Source organism: Girardinichthys multiradiatus, chromosome 15 (assembly GCF_021462225.1).
Source record: "Girardinichthys multiradiatus isolate DD_20200921_A chromosome 15, DD_fGirMul_XY1, whole genome shotgun sequence".
NCBI lineage: Eukaryota > Metazoa > Chordata > Actinopteri > Cyprinodontiformes > Goodeidae > Girardinichthys > Girardinichthys multiradiatus.
The window spans coordinates 13,222,782-13,249,508 of record NC_061808.1 but is presented as its reverse complement, the minus strand read 5'-3'; the positions used below and the strand labels follow the sequence as shown (position 1 = coordinate 13,249,508).

At 39.3% G+C, this 26,727-nt stretch overlaps 2 protein-coding genes across 2 annotated transcripts in view; one reads left to right on the top strand and one right to left on the bottom strand.

Moving 5' to 3' along the window:
* The first annotated feature begins 6,107 nt into the window (after window positions 1–6,107).
* pdia6 (protein disulfide isomerase family A, member 6) lies at window positions 6,108–16,765 on the top strand. Its single transcript, XM_047388221.1, has 13 exons — window positions 6,108–6,258; window positions 6,564–6,705; window positions 7,728–7,785; window positions 8,439–8,565; window positions 8,690–8,796; window positions 8,900–9,027; window positions 9,886–10,000; window positions 11,058–11,198; window positions 14,170–14,254; window positions 14,367–14,439; window positions 14,521–14,679; window positions 14,777–14,873; window positions 16,123–16,765. Exons 1-13 carry the CDS (start codon window positions 6,240–6,242, stop codon window positions 16,192–16,194), a joined length of 1,323 nt encoding a protein of 440 aa, XP_047244177.1. The 5' UTR covers window positions 6,108–6,239; the 3' UTR covers window positions 16,195–16,765.
* hpcal1 (hippocalcin-like 1) overlaps window positions 16,680–26,727 on the bottom strand; it is a 24,235-nt gene continuing 14,187 nt past the window's right edge. Inside the window, exon 4 of the mRNA XM_047388222.1 lies at window positions 16,680–17,328. Within this exon, the coding sequence (XP_047244178.1) occupies window positions 17,231–17,328 (98 nt within the window). The 3' untranslated portion in view covers window positions 16,680–17,230. The remainder of the gene's footprint in view (window positions 17,329–26,727) is intronic.

The following is a 26,727-nucleotide window of genomic DNA, read 5'->3' as shown; positions in this document are numbered from 1 at the left end:
GAGCCACTTGTGTGGGTTGTAGAGTCCGTCTCATGCTACCACGAGTGTGAAAGCGCCACCAACATTCAAAAGTGACCAAAACATCAGCCAGAAAGCATAGGTACTGAGAAGGGGTCTGTGGTCCCCACCTGCAGAACCACTCCTTTATTGAGTGTGTCTTGCTAATCGCCAAAGATTTCCCCCTGTTGTCTATTCCATTTGCACAACAGCATGTGAAATTGATTGTCAATCAGTGTTGCCAGTCTTCAGTGATTGCACATTGCACGAGTAAGAGCAGAGTGTAAAGCTTCAATTAGCAGGGTAAGAGCACAGTTTTGGCGCATCTGTGACCAAGACAGCAAGTCTTTGTGATGTATCAAGAACCACGGTATCCAGGGTAATGTCAGCATACCACCAAGAAGGACGAACCACATCCAACAGGATTAACTGTGGACGCAAGAGGAAGCTGTCTGAAAAGGATGTTCGGGTGCTAACCCGGATTGTATCGAAAAAACATAAAACCACGGCTGCCCAAATCACGGCAGAATTAAATGTGCACCTCAATTCTCCTGTTTCCACCAGAACTGTCCATCAGGAGCTCCACAGGGTCAATATACACGGCCGGGCTGCTATAGCCAAACCTTTGGTCACTCATGCCAAACATCGGTTTCAATGGTGCAAGGAGCACAAATCTTGGACTGTGGACAATGTGAAACATGTATTGTTCTCTGATGAGTCCACCTTTACTGTTTTCCCCAAATCCGGGAGAGTTACGGTGTGGAGAAACCCCAAAGAAGCGTACCACCCAGACTGTTGCATGCCCAGAGTGAAGCATGGGGGTGGATCAGTGATGGTTCGGGCTGCCATATCATGGCATTCCCTTGGCCCAATACTTGTGCTAGATGGATGCGTCACTGCCAAGGACTACCGAACCATTCTTGAGGACCATCTGCATCCAATGGTTCAAACATTGTATCCTGAAGGCGGTGCCGTGTATCAGGATGACAATGCACCAATACACACAGCAAGACTGGTGAAAGATTGGTTTGATGAACATAGGTGACTGTGGCTCAGTAGGAAGAGTAGTTGTCTTGCAATCAGAAGGTTGTGGGTTCAATTGCAGCTTCTTCCTGCCATATGTTGATGTGCCCCTGGCACTTAACCTCAAGTTGCCTACCGATCTGTGTATCGGTGTATGAATGTGTGAGCGTTAGTGATTGAGTGAATGTGGCACTAGTGTAAAGCGCTTTGAGCGGTCTGTATGACTGGAAAAGCGCTATATAAGTTCAGTCCATTTACCATTTAACATAAAAGTGAAGTTGAACATCTCCCATGGCCTGCACAGTCACCAGATCTAAATATTATTGAGCCACTTTGGGGTGTTTTGGAGGAGCGAGTCAGGAAACGTTTTCCTCCACCAGTATCACGTAGTGACCTGGCCACTATCCTGCAAGAAGAATGGCTTAAAATCCCTCTGACCACTGTGCAGGACTTGTATATGTCATTCCAAAGACGAATTGACGCTGTATTGGCCGCAAAAGGAGGCCCTACACCATACTAATGAATTATTGTGATCTAAAACCAGGTGTTTCAGTTTCATTGTCCAACCCCTGTATACAAACCACCAGAACATGACTACTGTATGCAGGCTATTATAATATTATAGATGTGATTGATGTTTGAGGGGTATAACTAATTGAAATATTTTGTGAGCACCATCTTCTAATTCTGGATATTTCTGATTACATCTAAGTGATGTGGTCCAGCCAGCCCTTTAAACTTGATGGATGATGACGTGGACAGCGGAAAGAGGCATCACAAACATCTGCAGACCACCTGTGTGATGCTTTGCTCACCATCCAGAAAGACAAACCACAGGTCTCAGTTGCAGCGTCCCATCCAAGTCTCTGACCTTGCGAGAGATTTAGCCACACCGCCAGACAGAGACTTTCTGTTCAGAAAGACATCTGCCTTTTTGTTCTGTTTAAGAGGTTTTTCCAGGAACCGGTCACTCAGATTGATCTTGCTGTCGCCATTGTAAATATTTGTACATAGTTTTATTTTAAGCCTTTTATCTTATAATCTTGATCTGTTTGAATGTTGTTTTTTTCCACATTCTGTTTAAAATGCTATTTGTAATTTTCAAAATAAACTGTTTAGAAATTTAAATGAAGTTAATGTATTGTTAGGTCAAATGGAAATAAAATACATTGGTGACAAACAATTTTCTAATGTATTAGAACCGCTTAAAACTTTAAAAAAACTATCTGAACAAAACGTATTTATTTATTTATTTCTTATATAGCACCTTATTTCAGTACCATTCTTTCTAAGATGGAAAACAGTCTGTCCATTCTCTGTGCCCTCATGTCCTCCCTGATCAAATCCATCATCTCTGTCCCTCTTTCTTTTCTGACCCCTTCCTGCTGGCTCACTGTCTTCCTTCTCCATCTGGTTGCCCACTGCTCCGCTTGGCCCAGGAGTGTCCTCAGGGATGGAGGCAATTAGGACAGGAGGTGTTGTGGAAGACCTCTGTCCCAACACCACATCCATAAGGACAAACCAGGGCTAAGTAGCAGCAGTGGGCTTTTCACTGACTCCCTCTCCTGACCCTGGATACTTACAATCTTAAAGTTAGAAGGACGAAAAAAAGAGTTGAATAAACAGAGAAACCAACAAGACTTTTAGAAATATTTTTTATTTGTGTGTGACATGAGAACTTCTGAACATACTTTCCTTTTCATATTGTCCCACTTTTTTTTGGCCTGCAAGGGGTTGACCTTCCCCTGTTGGACCATCTTCTCCAGAATTGTCCTAAACAAGCAAAAGGAAAGAGGGAAAACCAAAAGAAGTATGTTAATCACTGGATGGATATTTATGAAAGTTAGAAAGATAGGAGTTTTTGAAACTGGACAGAAACTGACTGCAAAGAATGTTGTTATTGTACCTCCAAGCCACGGTGGCTGAGTTTTTAGCTCTAGTAAAAAGGTGGTCATTCTCAGGAGCTCAGTGCCGACAGTCTGGTCAGATCTCTACCGGGTCAGCTCGCCCCACTGCCGGTAGGGCTGGCGAGGCAAGCCGGCAGTTACTACGGCGGGATTGGAAAACTCCGAACACGTCGGAGCACGTTTGAAATTAAGCGATGTCTTGATAAATCAAGCAAATTTTTCACGTCTACCCAGTTATATTCCAGCACTAAAAACATTGTAAAAGTTAATTTGTGTCACAGACAGTGTAATTTTTCACAGTTTACTCACAGCTTTTGCCACTGTGGTCCGCCATGGCTGCCCCTGCTTGACCAATCCGCTTCGACTCGCAATGAATCATGGGAAAAGATGGACCGCGAAGGATACTCACAACGCATCCTTCAAATCGGACAAAAGAAGGACACATTTGTCTGCCGCATTTGACAGACCTTCCGTGCCGCGCTGTGATGTAATCAGCCCACAAGTACGCACTTGGAAGGATCCAGCCCCTGAATGGGACACACCCTCGGCCTGCATATGTATCCTCCTCCTCTTTCCTGTTTATTGACCAATAGTAGAGGAGCTGGAGCAAGAAAGCTGCCCTCCGCATTTGCATAATGAAGGAAAAATGCATATGGTAAAGGAAAAAGAGAAACGAGGAAATTTAAAAAGAACAAAGGCATGTGTAAGGAAAAGGAAAAAGAAAATATAAACATTTCTTGATGAACACGCATGTCTAATGAAAAGGAAAAACAAAATCTATATATTTCTGCTTTTATTTTAAATTTTGTCAGGATCGGTCCTCCACAATTTACTACTTGTAAGTCTATAATTTTGCAGCAGTTAACAAAGACTGGGTATACAATGAGTCCTGGACTTTGACTCCATCTAGAGGCCACATTTTCACAATGCAGTTCAGCGTTTGTTGCTCTACCTTTTCCTCTCTACTGTCCGCTGTAAACAGAAAAGCCTTTGCAAGGTGATCAGAAAAGACAATAGCACACAATAAATTCCGATACAATGGGCTGGTGTTACTCGGGTGACACAAGATAAACAAATAAATGCGTACAACTGAGTTCTATGAAGGCATTTACCCTTTTATCTGTAATAACTAGGTTTTTAAGGTGGAAATTACTTTTTTTCTGAACAGAAAAGAAAAAAAAACCCAGTTCTTATAACTTGTATCCTTAGAAGGCATTTTCTATGCTCCTGTCATTTTGTTTACTCATGCTTTCTTTAGTATTTCAAGGGCATTCCCAGGCCAGCCAAGAGACATAGTCCCTCCAGTGTGTCCTGGGCCTCCTCCCGATAGGACGTGCCTGGAACATAAGGGAGGCATCCAGGCGGCATCAGAAACAGATGCCTGAGACACCTCAACTGACTCCTCTCGATGTGGAGAAACAGAAGCTCTACTCCAAGCTCCTCACGAATAGCCTCATTCTATCTCTAAGGGAGTGCCCAGCCACCCTGCCAAGGAAGCTCATTTCAACCGCTTGTATCCTTGGATATCGTTCTTTCGGTTATGACTCAAGGTTAATGCCCATAGGTGAAGGTAGGAACTATTTTAAGTTTTTATTAACCAGCCTCAAGGCTCCACATGATCCAGCTGCAGCTTAACTGGAACTTTGAGATTACCATGCACCAGATAAAATGTTAAGGCCGACCACATCAATCTGATTTGTTTTGTTTATCACTTGTTAGATTCTTTGAGCTTTGTCACAATTTTGTGGAATGGGATTTTTCACATATTTAAAATATTGTCTTTCCAGTGAGTGCTTTCTTTACAGTTGTGCTATAAATTTAGTTGAAAATGTTATTTTGCTAATTATTTTAATCTAAGATTGTCTTGTTTAATTGACAAAGATTATTATGAAAAAACACTTTTAAATTGAAATATGTCCTCTCATGGCGTGGCTTGCAAAACTTTTCACTCCTATTGAATAAAATTTACACTGAGATTGAGTTTTTCAAAATATAATTTGAAAGATGGGTGTGCATCCATTGTAGAACCACCTTTTCATGTAGTTATAGCTGTTCGTCTTTTGGGGTATGTCTCTACTACCTTTACACAACTAGAGACTGAAATATTTGTAATTCTTATTTACAAAATAGCTCATGCTCTGACAAACTGGATGGTGAGCATCCATGAACACAAGTCCTGTCACAAATTCTCAGTTGGATTTACGTCTGAACTTGGACAGGGGTATTGTAATACATGTTTATCTATGTTTTGATCTTAAACTTTATGCTGCAGGTGTGGCTCTATGTTCGGTGTTGTCCTAATGGAAGATGAATCCTCCGCCTCAGTCTCAAGTCTTTTGCAGCCTCTAACAGGTGTTTTTGCAGAATGACTCTGTATCATTGCTTCACTCATCTTCGCATCAGCTCTGAGCAGCTTCCCTCCATCCGCAGAAGAAAAACATCCCCACAGCATGATGCTGCCACCTCCATATGTCACAGTGGGGATGAGGTATTCAGGGTGATTGAAGGTGGTAGGTTTCTTCTATCCACTTTTAGTCTCTTCTGACCAGAACACCTTTTTCTTCATGCTTGCTGTGTCCCCTTTCTGCCTTGGTCTTCATGATGTTTTTTCACTACTGATTTCTAAAACACCTTTTTATACTGACATTAAATGAACAGAAATTGATTCTATTTGGTAATTATGCGACTTTGACAGGGTGTTATTTAGTTGAATCAGATTAAAATGAACTGAATACAATTGCATGGCAGATTTTTCACAATTTTATTTGTGCAAAACAAAAATGAAAAAGGAGCTGTCTTTTTTTATTCCACTTCACATGTATGCATTACTTTGTTAGTCTATCACACAAAATCTTAAATAAATACTCTAACGTTTGTGGTTTTATTGTGACAATATGATAAAAAAAAGTTGCGTTTAATCAAACGCAACTTTATTAATGACATAAAGATGTGTTTTCTATCGCTAAAACAATAACAAAAAAAATAAGATTAAGCTTTTAAATCCCTTTCACACAAATCCACACGTTATTCCGTATCTAAACTTTAAGTATGACTCAGCCTTGACATATCTTACATCCTGGTGCAGTTAAAGTGTGTTGCTTCCATTCTCCTCCTGTCTTCCTCGCATCTCTATGCTAAACTACACGGCGCACGCTGATTGGTCTAATCTTACACTCGCCGTGAACGGACCAATCAGCGTGGGCCACGGTGAGATTTTATTTCGTCTGCAATGTACTTTTGTGAGAGTGAGCGAGCAGCGGCGGCAGTCTGTGTTGTTTCAACAGAGGAGACGAGCAGAGAGAAGTTAAAACCATGGGACCGATTTTACTCGGTGAGTTTTAAGTTGAGGAAGGCTTTTATATCATTATACCGTATAAGTAAGTAGAACGAGCTAATGGTAAAAGCATTTTTGTACGTTTTAGATGCAGTTGTTAGCTTTGCAGAGCTAAGTTTTGGTGCAGGAATAGGCCTTTTGTCGTTTTGTTTTGTCTAATAATTAAAAACTTAACGCTTTAGCTCTAGAAATACACTTTTTGCGTCTTTTAGCTACGTTCTCTAATTAGTGTTGTTTTTTATTTAGCATATAAGTCGTTCATTGCTAAAGGACACCTTCTGGTTGTTCACCTTGCCTTTCAGGAGTGTTGGGCTGCTCGCTGGTCCTATCTGTCCAAGCCATGTACTCCTCCAGTGATGATGTTATTGAGCTCACACCTTCCAACTTCAACAGGGAGGTGATCCAGAGTGACAGTCTGTGGCTGGTGGAGTTTTATGCTCCCTGGTGAGTCCACACAGATCGATGCATTCATTGATAGCAGCGAGTACAACTTTAATAAGAAAGGGTTTGAAGCATTTCCTTCCCTTTTAAACATTTTATTTTGCGATCACAAAAAAAAAAAAAAAATGTTTTATGCAAAATCTGGTTACTGCTGCTTTCTTATAGGTTGTGATGTAGAGCACAACCCTCACAAAAAGATGTGGTAGTTTTCATCTGAATGCCAAAATCATTTATGTAAATTAAAAACTAGGACCACTGCACTGTTTTAAAAGCTACAGTTCCAGGACTAATTTTTGTCCTTTTAATCTGCATTAGAACGTTTGCAAAGTTTTGACCCAAAACCACAAAATAATTACTTGGTTAAAACCTCTTTACTGTAGGAAATAGTAATTTCACCATTTAACAGGCTACAGGTCAATTTGCCCCAAGTTACCATTACGACAAAACTTCCATATTGTACCTGTAAGCAAACCATTTTGTGCCCATGTCGCTTTGGAGATAAATGACTCTAAAAATGTTACGATGTATGTATATTATCTTAAACTTATTACAGTTTGTTCCCACTTTATTTTGGTTGCGATCCCCCTTTAGGCCAATGTACTTGTAGAATATTTGGACCCCCAAATAAAAAGTAAAGGTGGAGAATATTCTTTTTTTTTTCAGTATTTGACCTACCAATCAAGGTTTAGAGGAGATCGAGGAAGATTTCCAGTTTATTGAAGTGTCAACTTCCGGATTCAGATTCGCTCCCACTGTGTTCCTCCCCACCCCCGCTTTTTTTTCCTATAGGACTATAAAAATGATTTATAAGAAAATGTGCAGCAGAGAGTTCTTAGTTTTGTTTCATGTAATGAGTAGGAAAAGAAGCAGATTTTTAACTATATGACCTACCATTAAGCTATTAGAGCCGACCCAAAGAAACACTGTCTGATTTCAGTCTCTGGCTCTGTTGTTGATTGTTATAAAACTGCAGAAATGTAAGGTAAATCGTTCGAAATTTATTTTTCTTCCGTTTTCCCTCACAGGTGTGGGCATTGTCAAAATCTTGCTCCAGAGTGGAAGAAAGCAGCAACAGCCCTCAAGGTAATCAATTCGCAAATATATATATATAAAAAACGGGCTTCTTGGTAGAATAGCTGTTACCGAAAATGTCTCATTCTGACACCTTTATGTTCTCTTTATAACAGATCAGCTGCAGAGACGTTTTGTAAAAGTAGAACCTAAGTCCTTAAAGTAGAAGTATGGGATAAGTGCCTAACCTTTTGTTAAAAAGGCTGTAAATTGAAAGGAAAACTTATTTAACACATTTCTTTGCGGCATAAATAGTTACACACACACACCTTCTGATAGGAAAGGTTCTATTAGAGATTTTTCTTTTTTTTTTTCTTTTTTTTTTCTGAAAAACTATGACACAACATTAGGAAAAGCATGGTTATAAATCTTGGCTCATTGCTTTATTACAGTTGAAACACTAACTTTTATTCAACCGTGTTCGTATAACCACAAACTTGCCCTAAAGAAGTAAATAAAACTGACATAAAGCTCATTTTCAGGGGATGCTTTATGTCAGAACTGTTTTGCTTTTGTAGACAAATTCTGCAAGTAGATCGGTTTTCTTGTTTGACCTGAAAACATGGAAACTTTGCTTTGTTTGGAGTAAATATAGTAGAATGACACTTTTAATTTGAAACTAAACACCAAGCCTGCAGGTACCAAAGTGTCTGTCAATCTTTCAGGGTGTTGTGAAGGTCGGGGCTGTAGATGCTGACCAGCACAAGTCCCTGGGAGGTCAGTATGGTGTCAGAGGGTTCCCCACCATCAAGATATTTGGAGCAAATAAGAACAAACCAGAGGAGTACCAAGGTGAAAATTACAAGTTCATTTTTATTTTTTTTATTTGATGCATTTATTATCATTAAATTATATGTGGCTGACTTTAATAGTGCTGTATAATGCAGTGATTAAACCTCATCTTTCATACCACTAGGGGGACGCAGTAGTCAGGCCATTGTTGATGGAGCAATGAATGCTTTGCGCACACTTGTCAAAGAGAGGTTGAGTGGCAAGTCTGGTGGCTCCAGCTATAACAAGCAGGTAAATTAACCCCTGGAACCCCCAGACATGTTTAGGCTTTCATTTACTTGGCGGAGATGATGGAAATTAAGGGTTTTTCATTTAACTTCCTGCTGTCTTCCAGCATAGCACCGGTGGCAGCAAGAAAGATGTGGTGGAGCTCACTGACGACAACTTCGATGAGACCGTGCTGAGAAGTGACGACGTGTGGATGGTGGAGTTTTTTGCCCCTTGGTGTGGACACTGCAAGAAGTACGTTTTTATAGATTAAAGTTTATTCTCAACCAGAAATAAACAAGATAAACCATTTTACCTTGGCAATCAGTTAACCTTAAATGGCTCAGATGCAAAATGTTTCTTTTCCTCTAGGATTTTATTTTTTTTCTCAAAGTTGTGAAATTTGTTGACTCCCCAACTGGTAATAATGAGCCTGTAAATCTGAGTAATCCAGGAAGCAGTTTGGCAGCAGTTGTACAGGTGCATCATAAAAAATTCAAATATTATTTAACCTTTATTTCAGAAATTCAAATAGTTAAATGCGCATAGACTTATTACATGCCGAGCAAAATACTGAAACCCTCAATTTCTCTTAAATTTTACTACTATACAGTTCCTGTTTAGATTCTCCACGAGGTGAGGAAGCTATAAAAGATAATTGGTTAAGATGCTGAGTGCTGAATCTATGCATATGAATGAGCAGTTTAGTGGAAGGAAAAAGTAGAATAGAAAGAGGTTTACAAGGAATAAATGAAAAGATAAAAACAGCAAACCAAAAAAATGCACACAAGCTGAATGCTGCTATTAAAGCAACCTGGGCTCATCTGAGAGGCTGATCAGCTCCATGTCATGCTGCACTGATGCATGCAAGAAGAGACCTGAAGGGCAGAGTGCAGTACATCGACATCATCTTCAGCAGAAACAAAATCAGTTTTTATGGTCTTTTAGGATTTTGATTTAAAAAAAAAAAACAGCAGTTTGTGTTTTCATTAGCAGTAAGCCTTAATAATCAAAATAAATTTGAGATGCACCTGTATTAAAACATAAGACTCAATGTTGACTTTGAGGTTTGAGGGGACTTTTTTGTAATGGTCACTGTGTCCTCCTCCTCAGCCTGGAGCCTGAGTGGGCAGCTGCAGCCACAGCTGTTAAGGAGCAAACCAAGGGCAAAGTTCGCCTTGGGGCTGTGGACGCTACCGTTCATCAGGCTGTGTCCAGCCGCTACGGGGTGAGTAAAAACTAAATTTTATATCATCACTTATTTTTGACTTCTGCAAATGTAAAATAAGCTCGATTTTTGTGTCTGTGCGTAGTTAGAGTTTGTATGTTCTGCTCTGGGATCTCATTTCTAGCTGTCTTTAGCTCTGCATGCAGGGCTTTGGTCTGCTTGAGAAACTTTTAATGTTGGCATTGGACATTTAGGTCATTCCGTTTTGTAAGGGAGCAGTTATTTGGTTTGCATCTTTTCTCCAAGGTTGGATGCTGAGTCTAAGGCAATAATTCAAATCCTAACCAAGCAGCTTGATCAGGGATTGATTCGGGTTTGCATCTATTGGTAATAACTGTTCTCTCCAAACGGAGGAGCAGATTGTGCTGATGCCCTAACATGTTCTGCTTTAAATATTTCAACGTGTAAAATGAAAGTGCACCTGAAGATCAACGTCTGGCTTTCCAGTCATCAACTGGAGATGTTTTAGTTTCTGCTTTATTCAGTATCTCTAGACTTTTGCAAGCTGTAATTTAACTTGCAGCCTGCTTATTAGAGCATCACAGTCATCGTCACACCATTAGTGTTTGAAATATCACAAGCATAGAGGATTGCTTGGATGCAGTATTTGATACGGTATTGTATGTTGAGCGTTGGGTATTCACGCTCTGCGTATCGATAATATATTTGGTCGTTTGGATGGACGTCTACACAGGATGCAAATCTTCAGTGGCTCAAGATATTGAAGTTCATGGAAAGTGGGGATGGTGTGTAATTCTGAGTTCTGTAAAAGAAAAATATAAATGCAGATTAGTTTGTTAGGTTTGAAAAGGAAATTGTCCTTATTTATAAATTTAAGATATTTAACCAAATGATGCATGCATTGGTTTTGTGATGAGTCCTGTTTTGCTGGCTGAAATCTTTAATCTAAATTCCCAAGCGGTTCCATCAGTGATGGATCTTATTTTTATAAAAGGAGTATGGCTTTCAAGTTCTTTTCTCAACCAAAGTCTTTTTTTTTCCCTCACATCCCACAGCTGAGAATGATGTGAAAGGAATGTTTTTGTATGTTTTTTAGGTCCGTGGATTTCCCACAATAAAAATTTTCCGTAAAGGGGAGGAGCCTGAGGACTACCAAGGAGGCCGCTCCCGTGGGGACATCATTGAGAAGGCCGTGGATCTGTTCTCTGATAATGCTCCTGGTCCTGAACTGCTGGAGGTCAGTATGACTGTCATGTACAAATCTGTATTATGCCAGTTTTTCTGAACGATTGTTGGTTACCATGGCAAAGAGCAAGGCTACTTTAGGGGTAACTTTAACTTTAAATGTACAACAGTTGCACCTAAAGTTGAAGCTCTAATCAGTGTTCCTCTGTCTTAAATTGGAATTGAAATGGGAAAAATATTAATTTGGATTATGAAAAGAATTAAGGTTTGAAGAAGTATTAACACCTGGGTAAATGTGGAAAACAAAGTATGGAAAAAGATTTTTAGAACCTGTTTACGGTCATATTTTCTTAAATATATATATATACCGTATTTTCCGCACTATAAGGCGCACCGGATTATAAGGCACACCTTCAATGAATGGCCTATTTTAGAACTTTTTTCATATATAGGGCGCACCGGATTATAAGGCGCATAGAATAGAAGCTACTGCAGTCAAACTTTTGCATACACTAGACGGAGCTGTGCTAAAGAGAATGACAACAAAACAGTCAGATAAGTCAGTCAAACTTTATTAATACACTACAAACCAGCATACGTATAAAACGTAGTTAGTGCATTCACAATAACTCAACGTTGTTCAAACGTTAATGTGCATATTCACAATATCTCCCAGCCTTGTTCATTTGTAAACACGTAAAAGAAACACAGCTAAATCAAACGTTAGTGCATAACTCAACATTGATCAGTTACGGTATATATATAATACGTAAAGCTCACTTTTTCAGTTTATTCCTCGTCCACGAATCCCTCGAATTCTTCTTCTTCAGTGTCCGAATTGAACAGTTGGGCAATTGCGGCATCCAACATGCCCGGCTCCCTCTCGTCATTATCAGAGTCAGTGTCGCTGCTGTTGTCTGGCGGTTCAGTGATTATTCCTGCCTTCTTGAAAGCTCGGACCACAGTTGAGACTGATATATCAGCCCAGGCATCCACGATCCACTGGCAGATAGTGGCGTAAGTCGCCCGGCGCTGTCTCCCTGTCTTGGTGAATGTGTGTTCGCCTTCTGTCATCCACTGCTCCCACGCAGCTCGCAGTCTAGCTTTGAACGGCCTGTTGACACCAATATCTAGCGGCTGGAGTTCTTTAGTTAATCCACCCGGAATGACTGCAAGCTCCGAATTAGTTTTCTTCACTTGTTTTTTGACACCATCGGTGATATGGGCGCGCATGGAGTCGTTTATCAATAGGGACGGAGCTGTGTGAAAAAAGCCGCCCGGTCTCTTGACGTAAATTTCTCTCAGCCATTCACTCATCATGTTCTCATCCATCCATCCCTTTGAGTTAGCTTTGATGACGACGCCGGCTGGAAAGTTTTGTTTTGGCAAGGTCTTCCTCTTAAAAATAACCATGGGTGGAAGTTTCTGGCCATTAGCCTGGCAGGCGAGAACTACGGTGAAGGATGACTTCTCATTCCCTGTGGTGCGTATAGACACCGTACTGGTCCCCGTTTTCTCCACAGTGCGGTTCACGGGAATATCAAAGGTGAGTGGAACCTCATCCATGTTGGTCATGTGCTCTGGCCGGATCTTCTTTTCAGTGATCTTGTTTTTGCAGTATGCGCGGAACGTGGCCAGCTTTTCTTGGTAATCTTTTGGCAGTTGCTGCGAGACGGTAGTTCGTGTGCGGATGGAGAGATTACGTCTTTTCATAAAACGAAAACACCAAGAAGGACCGCCTTGAAATTCATTAATGTTCATGTCCTGTGCTAGCGCTTTTGCCTTCATACGAACAGTGACTGTAGAGACGCTTCTACTTGCTGCTCTCTGTTCAACAACCCACTGTTCGAGTTTGTCCTCTAACTGTGGCCATCTCGCTTTATTCCCTCGGAAACTCTTTTTAGTCTTGTTTACTTGGCACAGGTCATCTTCTTGCTTCCTCCACTTCCGTACCATTGATTCATTAATGTTGAATTCTCTCGCTGCTGCTCTATTACCATGTTCGACTGCGTAGCTGACAGCCTTGAGTTTGAACTCAGCATTGTAAGCGTGTCTCTTGAAAGGTGCCATTTTGGGGTCGTTATACACACGCAAGTGGTGTTGAACTATGAGTAAGCACAATACAGGTGTTTACCGCTATTACTTTGGCGACGCCCCTGACTACGGTAGCCGTAATGCTGCAAGCGGTGCGGCTTTGTAGTTTACCAGTCGTACTGAAACATTTTGACAGAGCGCCGTGTACAACCAGTATGGATCAACCAATTAACCAATTGATCCATATATAAGGCGCTCCGGATTACAAGGCGCACTGTCATTTTTTGAGAAAATTAAAGGTTTTTAAGTGCGCCTTATAGTGCGGAAAATACGGTATATATATTTTCTTTTCTTTAACAAATTAGTTGCTCCAATTTATGTTGGTTTGCACATCCATCAGTCCTGTTCATCCGTTTGCCTTTCTATACATCAAGCAATCCATCATCAATCTGTCAATTCTTCTGTCAGTTTATCCGGCTGTTCATCTATCCATGCATCATTTCATCAATCCAACTTTCTGTCTTCCCATTAGTTTTATTAATCTGTCGCTTATCCACCAGTCGCCCTTTTTGGGCCATCCAGCATCAGTCCAACGGCTGTCTCCCTGTGCATCCTTCTATCCATGTATCCATTGACTTGCCTGTCCCTCAGACATCTATCCAGCTGTCCATCCATTCATCATTCTGTCCACTGACCCTTCCATCTACCAATCAGTCGGTCCATCCAACCTATTCACATTTCCATCCGACCACACTCCTGACCTCTCTGTAAATCAGAGGTCTCCAACAGTCCATCCACCCTCTGATTTTTCAGGTTTCATATTTCAAACATGGATCCTGTAGGACTTTTGCTTTTTACAAATGGGCCAAAAAAGGATTTAGGAAAATGTAAATCATAAAATGTGCAAAATCGTTTTCCAAGTAAAAATTGTGTTTGATGTACTGACAGAAAATACTAGGAGCTCAAGAATAATTTAGTCTTTTTCTCAGATCCTTAATGAAGACATCTTGAAGAAGACCTGTGAAGACAGTCAGCTGTGTATAATTGCTGTCCTTCCACACATCCTGGATACAGGTGACGCCACACACATCTTTCTTTGACTTGATGAAATTTTATGTCTGAACAAAATAAGTTTCATACAGAAATCCTTAAACACTCTCCATCCTCCTGCCTTGTTCCCAAACAGGAGCAGCTGGTAGAAATGGTTATCTGGATGTGATGATGAAGATGGCAGACAAGTATAAGAAGAAGCTGTGGGGGTGAGGACTCGTGCCATGGAATAATGCATCATATGAATCAAAGTTAAGTGGTTGTCTGATGTTGTGTTTGTTTCTCTCCAGCTGGCTCTGGACTGAGGCAGGGGCTCAGATGGAGCTGGAGGCCTCTCTGGGAATTGGAGGATTTGGCTACCCCGCCATGGCCGCCATCAACGCACGCAAGATGAAGTTCGCTCTCCTCAGGGGCTCCTTCAGTGAGACTGGCATTCATGAGTTTCTCAGGTAGAGGGCAAAGGTTGTCTGCTAGTCTGTATTTGAATTTTTTTTTAACAGAAGAAAAAACAAAACTTACAGGAGAAAGTTTTGTTGCTGATTTCAGGGAGCTTTCTGTGGGCCGAGGCTCCACCGCCACACTGGGAGGCGGAGTCATGCCAAAGATTAACACTGTAGAAGCCTGGGATGGAAAAGATGGACAGGTGAGTTTGGCTCTATCCGTTTTCTTATGCGAGTATAATTCAGCTGTACAGAATAAAGGTTTTATCAAGTTTAGCATTAATTCTATATTAGTCTTGTCTACATCAGTGTTTTCAGCCAACATAATTTTTCTGAATTTCTAAATGCTTTTAGCACAATTCAGTTTTTATTCATATTACTGTGTTGGGGGTCCCATTTCTGCAGAATGCACCATCAGTCGTGTTTGGTTAGTCATTGGATGGCTTTGTCTGAGATACAGTTTCAAACCAGAGTTGACAGATAAAGCGCCTGCTTCCCTGTTAAATAAGTCGGATTGGTAGTTTGGGAGAACTTCAAGTTGGGTAGCAATAAATGGCGTTTGGATATTATAGGAACCACAACTGCCATGCATGAAGTGTAGACGAAGCTCAGTGGGTTCCGATTTAAAGATTAACATAGTTTATTTAATTTTGTTCTGCTACATTTGCCTGGCTAATTATCTCTGTCATCGTTTAATAATCAACTTTATCCACCGAACAAATTTTAAGTTATCCCGCTTTAATCCCAGTTTAGTTTATTTGTTTGGTCTCCAATTTAACACTTTAAATGAGGCCAGTGTCTTTTTTTTTTTTTTTTTGGTTTCCTTAAATGTTTAATTTTATCTTTTGCAATGTTTAACGTTGCACTTTAAAGTACGACTTCTACGTGTAAAGTGCAAACCTTTGGTCACACTTTATTTTGTGGTACAAAATTAGTGCTAACTTTTATTAAAAAGATACAAATCAATTTTTTTTTGTTTTAGGAAAAAATCATGTAGAATAATTAATGGACTATAATGTGACTAGATTTATTAAAAATGAAAATATTTCTTGTTTTTTTTTTATGTAGCTCAACAATGACAAAGTTGCTGCAGTGATGCACCCTCTGCATGTTTGTTTTATCATTTGTATCTGCTCTAATTTATTATTATAGTCATTCTTCTAATGGCCCTTGCTGTTGCTGAACATATGGGACAAGCTGGTTTTAAACGCTTCACAAAGGGAAAATGTAAATGTCCCTAGAGGGAGTTTATCCGTTTCTGCTTCGCTCCTGTCTGGAAACAAACTGGTGGCCCGGTTAATGCCATGAGGAGCGTAAAATCTAGAAAGGCTGTTCATATAAAAGTGTCATACTCTAAACGCACTCCAGATCTGGACCACAGTCCGTCATTTTGGGGACCTCTGCTATAAAGCATCTCTATTATAACATTCCTTCTTAATTTTCTCTGTTTAGCTTCCTGTGGAGGAAGAATACGACCTCAGTGATGTAGACCTCGATGAGGACCTTGGGAAAGAAGAGTTATAAATCCGAGCAGCGTAAGGATCTGACCGAGACTTGCTTGGATTTGGTCTCGTCTGGTCCTATGTGTCCCCTGCCTTCCCTTTCCTGTGGACAAATGGGAGGCCACGTCGGCCAGTTACTGAAATACTCCAGAAATGGCGCACGAGAGACACCTGCAGTTTTTCACACCATCTTATCTGTCACACAGGGGCAGGAGTTAGGGGAGTGTGTGGGTGCGTGTGTTTGTCCCTGATGTGAACTCATTTTCACAAACCTGCTGAATATTTATATAGCTGCCGGCAGCTGAAGAGGAGGGGCGAGAAGTCTTTTTCAAACATTTCTCCCCTCTTCAGCTGGCTGTAAGCACCTATTTTAAGATGTGAACTTCAACCTGATGTAACGTGTTTTCCCCCTTTTTTATTTTTTTTTTAAAGCCAGTAAAAGAATCTGGGTGGGTTTGCATCATCTGTGTCCAGGACAAGGGGGGGGGATCTGTGGGACTTCTTGTGTAGATTTTCTTACACGACTTTATTTCAATTGTGTGAAAACAAAAGGACATTTTTGTTACAAAAATAAAAAAAATGAATAAAAACAATCAGTCCCTGCCTTCTTATGCACATACAGTATACTCACAACATCAAAAAATACACATAACTGAGCCAATGCTATATCAAGGCATACAGAACTTATTCAAAAATACTTTTTAAGCTTCTGTTAACATCCTAACACATAAACCACAGCTGAATCAAATACTAGTCATTTAATTAGTTTCCTTTTATTTGTAATATGATAACTGTAACACTAAGCTTTGAATCCAGTCCACATAAACTTAAGATATGGCACGTTTAACTGAAACGGCTAAAGAGGGAATAGTTTTGGGTAAAGCACAGATTACTTTTAACTCAAAGCTCCAGAGAGAAGATGCATTTTTAAGGGGTACATCAATGTAAGCAAGTGTTAGCTGAAAGGGATTTGGGGGGGGGGGGGGGGTTAAGGAACAGTATGAAGCTGGATTTATGTTGCTATCCTCATGCAGCAGAGTAGTTTTCTCTGCATGTCCTCAAAACTGATGAGAGGTTCCCTGATCTGACTGCAGCAGTCTGACGATGGACGGGTCGCTCTTGGCACCTTTAATGAATTCCTCCAAAGACAATCTACCTGCAGAGCAAAAATAAAAACAAAAGGTGCAATTAGCAGGAACAGAGCGTGATATGAGTCCTCCAACCAGCTGGACACAGCATCTGATCTTTCAGTCTAAGGGTTTGTGTAGCAACATAATTGTTGCTGCCCCACTTAAGAGTACCTGTAAAAATCCACAAAAGCTCTTCAAAGAACAAGTCACAGAAGGCACTGTTGTGCATTTGCTGTTACATAACTAATTTCTTTCCAAACAATTTCAAAATAGATTTAACTCTAACTCATTTAAACTTTAAAAAATATCAGAAATGATGTTTTCTTAAATGGTAAATGACCTGTACTTGTATAGTGCCTTATTAAGTCCAGGCTTTACACGACAATCAGTCATCCACCCATTCACACACTGACCGTGGTAAGCTACATTGCCGCCGGGCCCTCTGACCAACATGTTTTATTATATAATTAAACATGTTTTTGTCTTGTCATTCTTCTGTTGGGGTTGTGTTGGATGGGTGCAAAAACTTGTTATCACTCATGTAAAAACCTTGGGTTGCAAGGCACCTGCACTATGCCTTCCTCCCTGTGTGTGTGAGATCATTGTTATCTCTGTGTGAACCAGCCTCCTTTCCGTCTCACACACACACACCCTGTCTGAACTGTCTGTTGAACTGTGCATATAAATAAAGAGATAGGGTGTCAAAACTTTGTAGTTTCACTGCAAAGTGGGCTACCCTTGTCACAAGTAACTATGACTGTATCGTTCTTACCTCTGAGTTGACTAAATAATACCTAACATTTATTGGTCCTTCGAGCCGGAGTAATTCAATAACCTTATTTCTCTTTGCTTTAACAGTGACTCTGGGATCCGTGGGGGAAGCCTGACGTCGAGCGAAGCACCGCTGCACAGCCTCCATTAGCCGGAGTGGCTGAAAGTCCCGGTGTGTGTGAATTCACACCTGGCCAGTGGGTTATTGCCTTCCTCTGCGCGGGGTGACTCTCACAGGGTCCAAAGAGTCACCAAGAAGTCAACTCCGAGGTGAGACAGTTTTAAAATACAGTTCATAGGAAAAGTACTTAACAGTCGTTGGTAGTGCGTCGCCGGTAAGGACGCTGCATTCGAATGGTTTTATTCCACCGTGAAAGGGATAGTGACAAATTTGGTACAATTCCGCCGTGAAGGGGATTAAAGAAAACGACTGAGGATTATTCCCCTGAGAGGGAATAGAGTAAGCGCTATATAAATAAAAGAAGAAAAGTACTTAAAAGTCGTTGGTAGTGCGTCGCCGGTAAGGACGCTGCATTGGGATGGTTTTATTCCACCGTGAAAGGAATAGTGACAAATTAAGGTAGGGCCCCGCCAAGAAGGGGGCCAAATAAAACGACTAAGGGTTATTCCCCTGCGTGGGAATAGAATAAGCGCTATAAAAGTAAAAAGAACGGAGTAAATTGAGCTCATAAAATAACACCAAGTTAACTTAGAACAATTACAAGGTACCTGAAACTAACTGTGTGACTGTGTTGTGTGTGTTTGGAGGACTAAGCATTTTAATAGAATCAGCAGGATTCTGCTAGTCCTGTGTTTTCTTTTGCCCAGATTAAAACTACGTACTGGTGACTTTGGAGATTCAGGTCGGATTTCATTCCAGAAAATTAACACCGCTGCGTATTAGTCGCAGTAGAAGGCCGTGTTAATGTCCTCTCCTTAAAGTCTCATGCCAGTGACCTTTTATCTGGGACATTTATACTATAATTAAACTAACATAAAACATAATGGGGAAGAAACAAAGTAAACTAATTGACTTAGAATGGGAGGTAAAGTTTATGGAGAACTATGTAAAAGGAGCAGGTATGATCTGTCATAGATGGAATAAAAAATAAAAAACATGGGTTTTTGGGCAAATTAGATACAAAGGATGTCTTAAAATTACAAGGGGATCTAAAATTAGCAATAATGAAAACTAAAAAGAGAAAAATAACAAAGAACAATGGGAAAGAACAGAGAAAAAGCTCTGATTTAACAGAAATATGTACACGATGGCATAAAAATACGGATTTTCAGGTAACTTAATTATCACTGAAATCCTAAAACTACACGGGGATCTTAAACTGGAGTTTATGCATTCAAAAGATTCAAGAGACAATAAAAAACCTTGCCAGATTATAATTTCAAAGGGGACTTTTCAGTCCCTGAGTGCACACAGTTGATAAACAGATTAAAACAAAAAGATGAATTAAAAAAACAACAATAAGAGCAGCTTTTAACTGACATAGCCATAATACTGAGGCCTTAAGAAAAGCACAGGAAAAAACTTTCAGCTTAACTGAAAACAAATAAAGGGGGGGGGGGCGGACCGCCACCCATCCCAGGTTAGATTATAAAGACTAAGAGATGGTTTTAGAGGACGTGGTAAAAGAAGTTAAAAGAGGAGGTGACAATGTGGACAACATGGAAACTGTCCAACTGGACAACCCAGTGAACAATGACTAGAGAAGAGAGAACAGAATGTTGTTAAAGAAGTAATCTGAGAGTAAAAGATTTTGTAGGCAAGCATTAGTGAGAAACAGGTGCTTTAAAAATAATTCTATGGTGTTATACTACCAACAATATCATGATAAAATGCAAAAGATTCATTTTACAGGGAAATAATTCCATATTTGGCTCAGATTGTGTGCATTCTTGATTTTTCCTCTTTGAGAGAAGTTAAATTTCAGCTCTGTGAAACGACCTTGACAAAGAGATGCAGCTGCCTGAAAACAAAGATAAAACTAAGCCTGTCTCTGCTGAAAGGTCTGAAAAAAAAAAAATTGTAACTCTACCCTGCATGTGTCAAACTCAAGGTCCGCGGGCCAAAACCGGACCTCAGAAGTTTAGTGATTCTCTAGAAGTAGAGCCTTTTAATATGGTGATTGTGTGCTTGAATGTTATTTTGTCAATCAATAAGCAGTTTTGTCTACATTCTGCCACAATCTGCCTTTTGAAAATGTTTTGAATCTTGCTCTTTATGTATAAAAAAAAAAGAAAGAAAAGAAAAATTGGCTAAGTCTGCAGACACAAAATGAACTTGGATTGAAGCTCTAACTATGTTTATTTAATCTGAGATCCTCTCCAAATGCAACAGTATATGTCAGTCTACATGAGATACTAACAACTTCACCTACTGGTATAATATAAAGATCTGATTGAATATGTGAAACAAACAATGATGAAAGTTTTTCAACAGGTGATGCTCATCCAGAAGGAAGACAGTGTTCCTAGGAAATGCAGCTCATTCATTAACAATCATTTTTTCTCCTATAGGTGGAAGTTTTGCTGACTAATCATAGGCTGGATCTATGAAACATTATGTGCACAGACCAAATGACCAAGGTTCTGACTGACTTATGAACCTCACTGACCTGGCAATGATAACATGACACCCAACAGACAACACCTTTAAGGTGGACCCACTAAGACCACCTTATTGATTCTTGGTGAATAAAAAAAAAAAAAGAATTGAAGCGTTCAAAACAGACCTAGTGGAAACAAAAGGGGTTATGAGGAAACAATGTGCATTTTAAGAATAATAGAAGTCAAATTATGTTCAAATTTTTGCAAATACAAATTACTCTGACAGAGAAATAAGTAAGTAGTGTGTGAATGTGTGTGAATGGGAATGACTGATTTCATTGTAATGCATCTTTGAGGGACCTTAAAAGCGCTAATAAAGGTCTGATGTTCTGATGATCTTTGCCAAATTTATATCTTAATAAGGTTTCCAGAATCTTTTTCAAAAAATCATTTAAAGATGGCAAAGGTTCTATCTGTATTGAAAATACTGATAACCATAAGAAAGCTCATAGACCCGTCTTGAATTTTTCCTAATTCTTTTACAAACAGGTTATTTAAACTTTCATGTGGCCAAATGTCTGTGTTTGACTTTCTGTTTTTGTGAAATAAATGTCTGTTTCATGTTATGTAAAAATTAGAGTCCTCAACATACCATAATAATATTAGGTCAGTTCTCTATGGTAAAACAAAAAGATTTTAACAGATGTTTAGACTTTTTCCAGTCAGGTTCAAAATGATTGAATTAGACTCAAACTTAACATAAGATGAAATAAACCTTAACAGAATTACTGGACTGGACTGAAATAGAGAAAACTTTAGTTAATTGAAACAAACTTTAGTTACTTGAACTAAATACAAAGCTGACTGAAACTGTATGTTGTATCTATAAAACTGGGTAAGATAAACTAAGATTATAAGATATAATATGCCCTTCATTTTTTGTGTTCATCAGTGAGTGAGTTTTTATTTTTATTTTTAATAAGAACTAAACCAAGCATTATTTATAATAATAGCAATTACCAAAAATAGTGATCTCATTTTTAAATGTAATAAGGACTTACTTTATAATATATGATAAAAAAGAATAATAAGAATTTGGAAAAACAGAGGCTTTAAACCTCTGCAGGAACAGCACTGACACTGTCAAAGGTAGATCCTAATACAGGAATCTGGAAGCTCACTCTGGCGTGGACAGTCAAAGTCCATCCAAGGATACATTTAGATGAGGCAGAGGGACAAATACAGGGCTTAGCTGAGAGCAACATGCATCCTGCCCTAGCTGCTGTCCCACCTGAACTGTGGTCCCAATCATCAACTGATGTAGGGCTTATAAAGGGGTTCCCACCATACAAGGTTAAAACTAATATCTGAAAAAAGGCCATTAGTCCGCCAATACCCCTTAAAGCCAGAAGCTGAAGAAGATACTAAGCCAGTAATACAAGATATGTTGAAGTCAGGAATATTAAGAGAAGCACCTGACGCTACATGCAAGACATATCACACTGACATCACTATTATTATCACAGCCAAACATAACTCTAAAAAGATGTGCCCTTTAAATCCAAGTACTCTAATACCTACTGCAGAAGATGGAAAACCACATTCTTATAAAGCAAAAGTTGAAGAAGACACAAAACCCAGACAAGACATTTCTCAAACCCTTATACCAGATTCATGTGTTGTGTTTGTAGATGGCTCAGCATCTAAAGATGAATATGGAAAGAATAGAGTTGGTTATGCAGTAACAACCATCGATAGGATAATAGAAGCTAAATCTCTACCCAATACATGCTCAGCCCAAACAGCAGAATTATATGCTGTAGTAAGAGCATGTGAATTACATGAGGGACAAATACTTACTATATACACAGACAGCCAATATGTTTTCGGATCAGTACATCACCATGCTAAGATTTGGCAAAATAGAGGTTTTAAAACATCATCAGGGACAGAACTAACTCATTTCAACCTATTAAAGAGAAAATGTCAGATCTGCTATTTATAGACACAGACGTGCTGAAAGACGCCCAACAGTCAGCACCCAAGACAGAAATAAAGGCCTGGCTAAAGAGAGGAGCACAGAAAAAAGATGACATCTATCAGATAGAAGATAAACCAATCCTCCCAAAAAAGTTATACAACACAGCGGCTACAGTGACACATTGGGAAGACCCATGTGTCAAGGGGGGAATATGTCACATCTGGTAAAGCATTAATGCTACACTATAAATATTTCTGACTATTCAAATCATTTTTGCAGATCATGCATAATTTGTTGCAAACACGGGGGAAGAAATATTGCCTAGTTGTAATAGATGAACCTAGTGACACATTTCTTCCCCACATATGGTATCCCACAGATTATAAGGTCAGATAATGGAACTCATTTTGTAAATAAATTAATAGATCTAAGTTCTAATGCATTAGGGTTTCAGTTAAAGATTAAGGAAAACAATGGAAGAAACAGGGAGGCCATGACCCGAATGCCTATCCCTGGTTAAATTATGGATGAGAATAACTCCAAATCAAACTGGTCTTACTCCATTTGCCACCTACTGTACATCATTGTATAACTCCACCCACTATATTCTGAGTCTGAGATCACGTGACACCAAGTTGCTGATGTGAATTTGTATTCTCAAAGAAATAGTACATGGCAGACCGTTTTCTCTGCCCTCTGACATGAATGAAATAGAGAAAGCACAACAGGAACCTTCATTAGCTGAGTGGATGAATAAAATGTTGCAGACAAAAGAAGAACAAATGTCCAGTGGTCTGCCGATAATCTCTGCTCCTATCCCACAGAATGAGGCCTGGAGACCTGGTCCTGATTAAGACACTCCACCGGAAGGATTGGAGCACTCCTTGGTGGAAAGGGCCGTTTCAAATACTCCTGACAACGCCCACAGTTCTGAAAATAGCAGAGAGGCCTTCCTGGATCCATAAAAGCCACTGTAAGCCAGTTTTGCCGTTACAGGAGCCAAACCAACCGACGGGGTAGCAGAGGAAGTCCGGGTTCAAAGATGGCCCAGCGTCTCAAACCGGTGAAGAAAACAGCTGATCTGCGCCCAATTATAAAATGGCTCTCTGTAACATGTGGACAGGACTGATAAGCCTGAGCTTAATTCTGGTAGCAGGACTCTTTCTCTATCTAAAGCAGGATCCACAGGAGGTGATACCGAACCAGAAGAGATGGACATCAGACGGGACCCATCTCAGAACACTGACGGAAGAACATGACGCACATCCATTCCTACAGAATTTCTGGTATTGTTCATGGTGGCATATGCAACACTGAACTAGGTAGAAATGCACGAAAATGAAGGGGACGATTATGATGACATGTTGTAAATAAATCACATCAAAAGCCTGAGTGTACTCATACATTGTATTTCATAAAATGACCTTACAGCAGAAAATCGAAAGAAGTTGTTGCTTAAGTGAAATGAGAAAAAGTACAATGATGACATAAACAGGGCAGATTTTTTAATTCTTTTATTTTTATGATTTCAAGTATTATTCTTTTATTTTTATGATTTCAAGTATTATTCTTTTATTTTTATGATTTCAAGTATTATTCTTTTATTTTTATGATTTCAAGTATTCTTTTATTTTTATGATTTCAAGTATTATTCTTTTATTTTTATGATTTCAAGTATTATTCTTTTATTTTTATGATTTCAAGTATTATTCTTTTATTTTTATGATTTCAAGTATCATTCTTTTATTTTTATGATTTCAAGTATCATTATTTTATTTTTATGATTTCAAGTATCATTATTTTATTTTTATGATTTCAAGTATTAATCAACATTTAACTTTTAATGGTCGCCGAGGGCGGCGGGGCCGTATGAGTATTTCCCACAAAATATAATCTGTTTACCGTCCGTGGGTTTTCGCTCATACAAAGTATTTTTCTTACTCGTTTTTATATTAAATGTTTTTACTTGTGATAAAAGGAGGGACTGTTGGATGGGTGCAAAAACTTGTTATCACTCATGTAAAAACCTTGGGTTGCAAGGCACCTGCACTATGCCTTCCTCCCTGTGTGTGTGAGATCATTGTTATCTCTGTGTGAACCAGCCTCCTTTCCGTCTCACACACACACACCCTGTCTGAACTGTCTGTTGAACTGTGCATATAAATAAAGAGATAGGGTGTCAAAACTTTGTAGTTTCACTGCAAAGTGGGCTACCCTTGTCACAAGTAACTATGACTGTATCGTTCTTACCTCTGAGTTGACTAAATAATACCTAACAGGTTGTTAAGTTACACAATTGAATTGTATATAGAAGACGACAAATTTGTTGGTAATGATGTGAAAAAAGCCTTCAACCTAATCCAACACTGAAAAGAAAAAGAACACAATCGTTTCTTGTAATAAATTAAACATAAAAGAAATGTAATTAAATGTATAGGGGGGGTTAAATATAAGAAAAAGTTGTTCACAATTATTTGCATCCCTATTTTACCAGTAGGACAGATTGTTTAATCCATAACATTTCACAAGGTTCAGGTTTGGCAAACAATGTTTGACCATTTGCAAAATCTCTCCAGATCAGTGGATACCAAACATCAGCTTCCGACCTACAAAATAACAGTGGAAGCTACAGATGACCCCTACTACTGGCTGAGGGTACAAGCATTTCTACTAACTAATTTAGAAAATAATGACAAGACAATCAATCATTTCTATACCTCTTATTCCATAGTGGGTTGCAGGGAAGCTGGTACCTATCTCCAGCAGTCTATGGGCAAGAAGCAGGTACACCCTGGACAGGTCATCAGTCCATCACAGGCAACACACAAACAACCATGCACACACCTAAGGGAAATTTAGAGAGCCCAATAAACCTAACAGGCATATCTTTGGACTGTGGGAGGAAGCCAGAGTACCCAGAGAGAATGCACACATGCACAGGGAGAGCATACAAACTCCATGCAGAAAGACACTCAGCTGGGAATTGAACCCAGGACCTTCTTGCTGGAAGGCAACAGTGCTATCAACTGCACCACCATGCAGCCCACATCAACAGTCATATATTATGTATTGTCATCTGACTGAGAGCATAAATATATCCTTGTAATTTAGGTAATTTGGGTAATGTTTTACCCAACAAGACCCAAACAAGGTCCTGCCCCCAACTGAACCATTGCCTTAGATCATCCAAAGTCCTGTGTCTTCATCTACTGTATGTTTTGGATTACTATCAAGCTATCAGTTTACTAGTAGAATAAATCAGATTTGTATGTAAAACTAATGATTTAAGGCACAACTAGCAACATCCCTTTGGAAGAAGCCTACAGACTCTCCACCGTAGCTAACAATGGCAATGCAGAAAGAACGATAGAATTTTCTACATTATTCAGTTTGAGATTATGCAACTGCAATAAAAGATTCATTTATGTTTAAGGCTTCTTACTAGCAGTGTAACGGTACATAAAAATCACGGTTTGGTACATATTTGGGTTTTAAAATCACAGTTTGGTATGTTTTCGGTATGCTTCAATTAATAAAAAGTAAAATGTTTTTTTTTACTTCGGTCAGCAGTAAACAATGAACAATGACGTTTTTTTTTTTTATTAATTTGATGTCATTATGTTCTAATACTTAAAAGGGATTTTTTTTTTCAATGAATAAAGTAGTATAAGCAGGCACAGCCAATGCCTGGATACAACAATATAATCATAAAAAATTGTCCAATGTAGATGTTTAGAATTTTTAAAATAAGACTGCTCCCATATTTGAGAATAAAACGTGTTTAAATCACTTTAGAGTTGTTTTGATATTTCGACACACTGGTGTCCCAGCTGTACCTGAATGCAGCATGGACAGCTGCTGGGAAAATCCCCTCTTGTCAACAGATTCTTCTGGCTTGCATTTATGATGCACAGAGCTTGGGCTGATTGGATGCTACAGGGACTTCAGATTATTTTTATCCAGTATCTTTGTTGTTTACATTTAGCTTGAAGTTGTTTCAGTTGAGTAATTCAGTTAAATGCAGAGCGAGCTAAATGCTTTATTGCTGATGAAAGATGCCTACGCTGACTTAAAGTTTTGGTTGGTCCACTCTTTTTTCTCCACTGTAGCT